We start from the raw sequence: 9,367 nt of genomic DNA, 5'->3' as shown, positions 1-9,367 counted from the left end.
TAATTCGTATCGATACGCCCATCACTAACGTGCAAGTAAAAGTGTGGAAAAGCAGAGTCTATTTCGTGCACAACAAGATCTTAGTCTATATGCTGTTCGGTTAATGCGTGAACTTCATATTATTTGAAGCACACTTTCCGTCCATTAAATAATATCCGCAAAATAATTGTTACTTTTTAATAAACAAAGTATCAGCTTTAAAATTATGGCAAATTCATAACGAAATTAAAAATTCAAATACAGTTTTGGCGCTCTTTAATGCGGCAGGCACGGTCGCTTTAGCACCTCAGTTCAAGCGACAAGTGAACCATTTATATCTTTCTCTTTACTACTGTAGTACATAATGAACACGAATTAACATCAAAACGTAGCCTATTTTATAAGAAAGCCTAGAGTACAACTTACTGAAATGTCTCATGTAAAAGCTCATTCAGTGTTTCAAACTGCGAAAAACATGTAATGCTTGTAAACATTGCAACGTAATATACATTTACCTCAGAATAACCAGTCGGTGTCCATAACCTCATCAGTCAGCTAGAAAAATAACTATAAAGAAGAGCATTTTGCTATATTTATGCGCTATTGGATGTTAATGTTTTACTTAACCTCTCTAGTCTAGATGATTCAACTTCTCCTATACAAAATTGCATTTTACTAATGAAGAAAAACAAGACTGAATGTGTGAAAGACATATGACAACACCCAAACTACACTCAGTGGCCAAGTGATGCTTTTGGTCCATATTATTTGTACAGATTCTGTGTCATGAACAATTCTTTGTGACTATATATTTCAAGTTGGAAAAGACGTTTAATTCCCACTTTAAGTGAACCTTAGTTCCCAGGTCATCTACAAGACTGAATATGCTGTAAATGTAAAATGCTGATAAATTCAAGAAAAGATGAGACATAATCACATGAAAGTATGATTGAAATGTTAAAAAATAATAATAAAATAAATAAAACACGTTTATTCTGTGGCACCTAAAAAAATAATTTGGCGCCTAAATTTTTTTCTTATAGGAGCCAATGGCTCTGACTCTCAATGGCAATGACTATAATAATACACAATTATGCAATTTAATTCCTAACCCAAAATACTATTTTCATGCGTAATAAACACATTTCATTACACCAAATACACCAAATAATGTTCTTTTTAGCAGCATCATATGACCCCTTTAAATATTCTCAGCAGTTACAATTTTGTCTCCTTCATATTTTTTTAATTGTATGAGCAAATCGAATCAAACCAAATTGTGACTGAAACAAATCAAATATAAATGTAAAATGTCTTAATGCATCGTAAAGAATTATAAACAAGTTAAATCACAGTCAGAGCAAATGTGGCTCACCAGTAGCGCTCTGCCATGAGACTTACAATTGATTCTAATAAAATGTTATTTTAGCAATGTTCACAGCATTTGAAAAAAATAGGTTGTTGTAAAGCAAATGAAATCAGATGAATTGTTGTTTTGTTAACCTTTCTGGAATCACCATGATTCCCTAATAAACCTAAAAATACATAAGGCTCACAAATATTTGGTAATATTGTCAATATTTAATTAAATTAAATTAAATTATTTTATTTTATTTATTATTTTTGGTATTTAATGAATTCAAATTCACAGAGATTTTCTCTCTTAAATCCATGATGATCAAAATGTATGAATGAAAGCAGTGCTGTGATTTCCTGTCTGGATTGCCTGCGAGTCCAAAACTCAACTTTGAGCTTTGATGGTTTGTTTCTTTCCACATTCTTTTTACATCTGACTTCACTAAAGAGCTGTAAAATTAGAAAATTTAGATTTGGGAGGCATAAACACACACACTCCTCTCGTCCAGTGTGAATCGGGGTGCCACTGTCTGTCAGAGAGAAACAGTTTGCTTATTCAGCAGAACTCAAAAGAGCACACTTTCGCACTCAACGTCACGCTGAGAGTGGGCACACAGAGGAATGCTGAGTGGCAGAAACACACGAGCACAAATGCAGCACTCCACTTGCATGTGCATTTAACTCTTTAGCACACTTGCTATAAATCTAAGTCAGAACCATCTTGATTATATACTGTAAATAAATGCACACACACACACTCAGCTGATTATTCCAGCTATAAGCCACAAGATGAGGCCACACCCAGAGCAACATAATGACAGACTGTGTTTCTATGCCCTTTTCCCACTTCAGAGACACTGTAAGGAGAGGACAAGAGTGTTTGAGTGAAAGAATGAGCAATTAGAGCACAAATAAAGGAATGAGAGATGTAATTAACTTAATGAAAACTTCACTCACCCAGTCAGAAGTATGTCTGTGTCTGTGTCTGAAATTCTGCTGTCCTTTTGGGACTCTTCATTCTGCTATGCTGTTTATATTGCAGTATATCCACTAGACAGAACACTTACGATGGACTCGGATTCATCATGTGGCCTTCTATTTTACCACCTGTGTTATCATGGAGGTTATCAGTACATTTTAAGGTACAAATCAGATTTTAGTTGTTAAAGTAGATTGGTAAATTAACATTTTATCATTTCACGAGTTCGCCTCCCTTGACAGCCCATGTGTTGACAGAGCTCACATTCTTCTATCCTTCCCTCCTGTTCTCTTTCTCATGTGCCTACAACCATTTTATCCTTAAACCTACAGTATGTACACACACACACTCTTACAAAAAGAGGTGTTTTCATAGGGATGTGTGTGTGTGCGTGCTTTTCATCAGGGGTTAGTCTGATAATCCATGCCATCTGTATCATCTCGATGCCCATTGTGTGCTCTGAACAGAACAAACAGCCTCAACACAGACCGCTGTTACAGCTCAGCACGACAGAGAGACAGTTCAGACAGAGACAGATCGGAGACGAGAGAGGTTCTGACTGTTGTACTCTAGAAAAAAGATCAGGCATCAGAACAGTTTTTATTCGGGCTCCGTCCTGCAGCACATCATGCGGGCATGTTTTCTTGAGTTTCCGGGTCTGTGTTTTATCTGCTGTCTCTCTCTTTCTTGGCTGTACCTGACTTTGTTCATATTGGTGGGACACTCTTGCCTGCAGTATGTGTGTTTAATGTAATGTTGTTCAGTAGAATAATGTTACATAATGAGCATTTACAAACATCATTTTGTTGTTTTGTTGGTCTTATCTGCACGAGCTGTAGACTTGACCTACATGCCTAAAGTCATTAAATGATTATCCATCCCTTTGTGTTTTGATCTTTCCCCATATAGCGGAGACTGGGGTGAGCCAACGGTGCATTGTGATAGCACACATAGCTTAATAAGTTGTCCATTCATATTTTCCTTATGTTAAAGTAATATTCTGTTTAATATTAATATGCACTGGTGGTTGGCTGCCCATAATGGTTGCCTCCATCACATGAGTTGTTCTGTCATCAGTGTTGGGAGTAACGCATTACAAAAGTAATAATATTACAGTAGTATATTACGTTTTGCTGTAACGCAGTAATATAACGCATTACTAATAAAATCTGGGTAATATTATTACTCGTTACAATCTCAGTAACGCAAGTTACAACGACATATTACTAACACCGCAAAACAATATATACCTAGCACATTATGAACTACTGGATGTTTAATGAGCAGCAATAAACTACATTTTAGCATTTTAGAATGCCTAGTCATAAGTCTGTGGATATTTTGGTGTAAGTAACTCAAAAGTAGTGTAACGCATTACAATTCAGAGACAGTAATATTATAATGTAACTAATTACTTTCAAAAGACAGTAACTAGTAATATATAATGTATTACATTTTGGAAGTAACTTGCCCAACACTGTCTGTCATACACACAGAAGACACATCTAGGATATCTGCCATGTTCACTCCAGTTTTGAGGTGAAGAGCTTTTTCTGTTTTAACAGCACTTGAAATGAAATTGCTAACACGCACGTCTTTGGTTGGCCAAATATTTTTAGACCTTTGTGATTTGTCAGTACCCACACATCCTGACGTAAGGAAATTCATTAGATTAGGCATACGTGATATATCTGTGACTGCGTCATATTGGACGACACCAGCATGTAATTTTTGTTTTCATTGTTTCATTGGATATTAGAAATCTTGTTGTATCAAAAAGAAATATTTATTCATCTTTCCTGCTTTACAGTATACTTTTATAAATTCATTGTTGTGTGGAGTTAGGTCTTTGTGAAAAGAAGTGTGCTAATTGTATTGAATCCTAAAAGTAAAAATAAAAACTAATATTAATGAAATAAAAGGCTACTTAGATGTACTCGAAGAGAGTACACTTTTATGACTGTTTTTTAACACACTTAAGTACCGTTTTTGAAAGTGCACTTTATAATAATGCCAAATTTTATTTTATCAAATTTTTATTTTAAAGTGCATTTTAAATCAATGTTTTAATAATTTTTTGTTGTGCTTTAAAGAAGTCAACTTATTTTGTGTACTTGTAGTGTTACATTTAGACTTGTAATTGTAATTACAATGTGTATTTAAATACACAATGTACGATTTTAAATAGATATAACATGAAAGTTTATTGTAGTACCAGTGCATTCGGCGGTACACTTTAAAGTGTATTATTTCTGTAATAAGTACTCTTTTTAAAAAATATGCTAAAGTGTACTTCTTTTTAACATGGGATAATATCATAACATAATAACATAATTTTGTGCAATAATAATGATCAGCATATCAGTATCGGCCAGAATTTCATCATCATTGCATCTGGTACAGATCAAATTTAGAGATCTCCAGTTGTTATTTCTGCCTTTGCTTAGAGTTATGGTTTGGGTGTCATGTTTTTTTAAACTTTGAACTTATTATTAGGGTTAATGGTTTGTAGGACTATATATCTAGGTCTTGTCTCAGTAAATTTGGTGGATGTATTTTGACTGTATGTATACTGTAGTGTATTATGGGTGCCTCATTCTTGGCAATCTTGTTTAATGCATGAAAACTACTGTGTGTGTGTGTGTGTGTGTGTGTGTTTTGGACTGTCCTTTGCTATTAGCACTCATGCAGTCTCTCATAAGGGTGTGGGTATGGTTTCCATGGAAACACTAATGCATAGTGACAAGGTGGTAAAGTGGTACAGTTGTCATAATGTATACAGGGAGTGAGTAGTAAGTTTAGTCACATACTCTCACAGTAAAGTCAACTGCTACAGAGTTTAATTAATATTACTATAAATTTGATATAAAAACATGGCCTGAAACATCAGCAAAACATTGATCACATTGATGAAACGATCTGGTGGTTATACCCTCACACACATTTGTTAAATGTCATAATTTAAACAATGACATCACCTTTAGGCATGTGAAATACTAACTGCGCTTGGGCACTACCAATTATGGCTTTTAAAATGAGGTGTGTGTGTGTGTTCAGGAAGGGAACCTAACCTTGGGATCCCCTCCTTCACACACACTCACAGATGTTTTTGCTAATGTTCTCTTCATTGATATCTGTACTTGTGAATGCACCTCCCTGTGTTTAGTTATGGTACTACAACAACAAACATAGCATTGAGTGTAATGTAAAGGCATGCTAGTTGCATAATAAATGCTCTAACTTATTTTTTAAAGCATTAGTGTTAACTGAACTCTTTGTCTCTCAGATCTGTCGAAGAATCGCTTGATTGACATCCCGTCAGAGATGTGTCATCTGGTCTCCCTGGAAACGCTGAACCTTTATCACAACTGCATCAAAAGCATTCCTGATACCATCATCAGCCTTCAATCCCTGACCTGCTTAAACATCAGGTGAGCATCACACTAAAGCCTGGGATACGCTACACGATTTTTGCCCTGATTTTCCACAGATTTACAGTCAGGAGAAGTTGACGCTAGTTGCAGAATGTCAGAGCCAGTCTGCAGATTTGAGTTGACAGATTCCATAGAAAATCGCATAGTGTATGATGGTCACAGACTCCATCCAGTTGGAGGAGATCAAACATGTTTGATATTTTCAGCTGATTTTAAAACACATGTTGTTTTCATTTGTCATGTGTCTCCTAGCAACAAGGTGCACCTTTCTGCATGAGTTTGTTGTGATTGGAACAACTTGAAAGTCTGGTAGTGTGTGATCCTCAGTCATTTAGTGTATGATGGTCAGTTTTCCTTTGTCACTATTTACAAAGTCGGTAAGTGTATGATGCCTAGTGTTTTAAAAATCTGCTCAGATTTTAAAGGGGTCATATGATGCTGCTAAAAAGAACATTATTTTGTGTATTTGGTGTAATGAAATGTGTTTATGCGGTTTAAAGTTAAAAAAACACATTATTTTCCACATACTGTACATTATTGTTTCTCCTCTATGCCCCGCCTTTTTGAAACGCGTCGATTTTTACAAAGCTCATCGGTCTAAAAAAGCGAGGTGTGCTGTGATTGGCCAGCTATCCAATGCGTTATGATTGGCCGAATACCTCAAGGTGTTTATGCGGTTTAAAGTTAAAAAAACACATTATTTTCCACATACTGTACATTATTGTTTCTCCTCTATGCCCCGCCTTTTTGAAACGCGTCGATTTTTACAAAGCTCATCGGTCTGAAAAAGCGAGGTGTGCTCTGATTGGCCAGCTATCCAGTGCGTTGTGATTGGTTGAATACCTCAAGCGTGTGACGGAAATGTTACGCCCCTCACCATACTGTGTTGATGCCGTGTCCGGCCGGAGCGACGAGACATAAACATTAAAACCCATTACAAACGAGGCATTTGTTGCATCCAGTGGGGACATAATTACTGATTATAATGACTTATACTGTCTTTTTACGCGTTGCGTTGCATTGCGCCGTGTAAACATAAAACCCTGTCTGCATTTGTGATCAGAGAAATGACAAACAACAAGTGCTAACGTTAATCCACACTGCCCAAAACTCGCGTTTGAATCATCAGTGGCAAATCCTTTAAATGAAAACGTACTTACGTGAGTCAGAACTGCTGGCATTTTAGTCTAACGTTACTCTCCCAGGATCAGTAAACAGTCCTCCATAAAATGTGCTGGCGATCCACAGCACTAAGTTGATGTATTCCCTCAGCGACCAGCACAGATCAGCTCTAGGCATGACGAAGCGGATATCGTCCTCTTTTGGAAGACCAAACAAAGTAGTTTCGCTTTCACAACGAAAAACACAGCGGCCTAGCGTGAGCGAAAGCCCCGGCTTAGCCTGAGCTGAAGCCGGGCAAGAGTGAGCTGAGGCGGCGGGGTCGAGAACGGCGGTCCCGGCGAAGGAGCGGTGAAAACGGTGAGGGCCGATCCGGTGATCCACAGCACTAAGTTGATGTATTCCCTCAGCGACCAGCACAGATCAGCTCTAGGCATGACGAAGCGGATATCGTCCTCTTTTGGAAGATCAAACAAAGTAGTTTCGCTTTCACAACGAAGCACACAGCGGCCTAGCGTGAGCGAAAGCCCCGGCTTAGCCTGAGCTGAAGCCGGGCAAGAGTGAGCTGAGGCGGCGGGGTCGAGAACGGCGGTCCTGGCGAAGGAGCGGTGAAAACGGTGAAAGCATATCCGGTGATCCACAGCACTAAGTTGATGTATTTCCTCAGCGACCAGCATGGATCAGCTCTAGGCATGACGAAGCGGATATCGTCCTCTTTTGGAAGACCAAACAAAGTGGTTTCGCTTTCACAACGAAGCACACAGCGTCTTCACGACATGGCTGCAGTGTCAACAATACTACAGCGAGAATAAAAGTTATGCTTTCTTTCTTTGCGTGAACATTTGGGCGGCTTTATGCAAATCTTCCCACATAGTGAGGTAGGTATGTGGGGGCGTGTTCGAACGAGCCGTTTTAGGTAGGTGTGGCTAACTCTTAACTTTTATAAAGAATATCTCTTTGGATTTGAGACTTTAGTCTTTGCAACTTTACAGATCTTCTTTATGCACCAAGAGCTTGTAACACTCTAAAGAGAAAGGAAAAAATGAAATCGCATCATATGACCCCTTTAAAAGTCATGTAGTGTAGCTATTCCAGCCTTAACACATACACACACATTCACAAAGAGATGAATGACATTGTGTTATGTCTCTATTCTCTTAACGCACTAATATTGTGGGAAACCGTGAGAATGTGTGAGTATGCTTAGAATAGCATTCTACTGCTAGCATACTACTAATATTTCTGCAGTGAGCAGTATGTATACTGTCAGTTTTCTGTATGTATGACCCAGGTGATGCTTTACTACATTTGCCATGCCATAATATGCAGTTCACAACCAGAGCACACTGTGTGCTACAATGCAGATGAATTTGAACTTTCGTTTCCGGTTTGATAAATGAACTGTGAATAAACCTCTGCAATGTTTACAATCTCCCTGATGACTCAGTATTTTAGTATACTGACAAAAATGAAGAAATTTTTTACAAATTGGATTAAAAATGCAAAATAACCATATTTATTCCCAAGATGAAAATTGAACACCACACGCTCAATTAAGCGTACAACATAATAGAAAATAAAATTAATTAATTAAACATAAAGGTTGTGTGTCGCAAGTTATGTGGTATACTACAGTTCAAAACATTCCGGTCAATATGTTTTTTAAGATATTAATTAAATTGATCAAAAGTTAAAAAATTACTTGTGTAATCCTACAAAAGATTTGTATCCCAAATAAATGCTGTTCTCTTGACCTTTCTATTATTGAAGAATCCTGAAAAAACAGTTTCCTGTTTTAAACATTGATAATAAGAAATGTTTCTTGAGCAGCAAATCAGCATATTAGAATGATTTCTGAAGGATCATGTGACATTGAAGACTGGTGTAATGGCTGCTAAAAATTTAACTTTGCCATCATAGAAATAGTTACATTTTTAAAAATATTCAATTAGATAACAGTTATTTTGAAGTTTAATAATATTTCAGAATATTTCTGTTTTTATTGTATTTTTAAAGGGGTCCTATTATGCTTTTTCACTTTTTCAACTTTAGTTAGTCTGTAATGTTGCTGTTTGAGCATAAAAAATATCTGCAAAGTTACAAAGCTCAAAGTCCAATTCAATAGGAGATATTTTATTTAACAGAAATCAATTTTCAAAAACTACAACGAACGACTCGCTTGGACTACAGCGCATATTTTCCGGGATTTGTGATATCACAAAGATCGACGAATGGGACGAGACCTGGTTGAGCTGCACTAAAGAAGGCAACGAGTGTTATCACTATGTCGGAGACACGCTAGCTTTCCCAAGGCAGACAAGCTTAGAGTGGTTACAATCATCTGGGTTTAAATCGCACTCAAATTGATTTGATTTTGACGCAATATTTACACTGAAGCTCGCAGGCGGCTATGGTAAGGGGCATGACATTTCCCGACCAGGCGCCGAGTGAAGCCAATCACAACACACACTGGCCCAGCTAACCAATCACAACACATTTC

The 9,367-nt window shown here is 37.2% G+C and overlaps 1 protein-coding gene across 7 annotated transcripts in view; it reads left to right on the top strand.

The window, feature by feature from the left end:
- Window positions 1-9,367, top strand: part of LOC107724026 (leucine-rich repeat and calponin homology domain-containing protein 1-like) — a 65,679-nt gene that overhangs the window by 19,685 nt on the left and 36,627 nt on the right. For all 7 annotated transcript variants that reach the window (XM_016532793.1, XM_016532792.1, XM_016532787.1 and 4 more), the window contains exon 2: window positions 5,601-5,745. In XM_016532793.1, the coding sequence (XP_016388279.1) occupies window positions 5,601-5,745 (145 nt within the window). The remainder of the gene's footprint in view (window positions 1-5,600; window positions 5,746-9,367) is intronic.

This window comes from Sinocyclocheilus rhinocerous, unplaced genomic scaffold (genome assembly GCF_001515625.1).
Source record: "Sinocyclocheilus rhinocerous isolate Xijiao unplaced genomic scaffold, SAMN03320098_v1.1 scaffold2230, whole genome shotgun sequence".
In the NCBI taxonomy this organism is placed as follows: domain Eukaryota; kingdom Metazoa; phylum Chordata; class Actinopteri; order Cypriniformes; family Cyprinidae; genus Sinocyclocheilus; species Sinocyclocheilus rhinocerous.
This window is presented reverse-complemented; position numbering and strand designations above follow the sequence as displayed.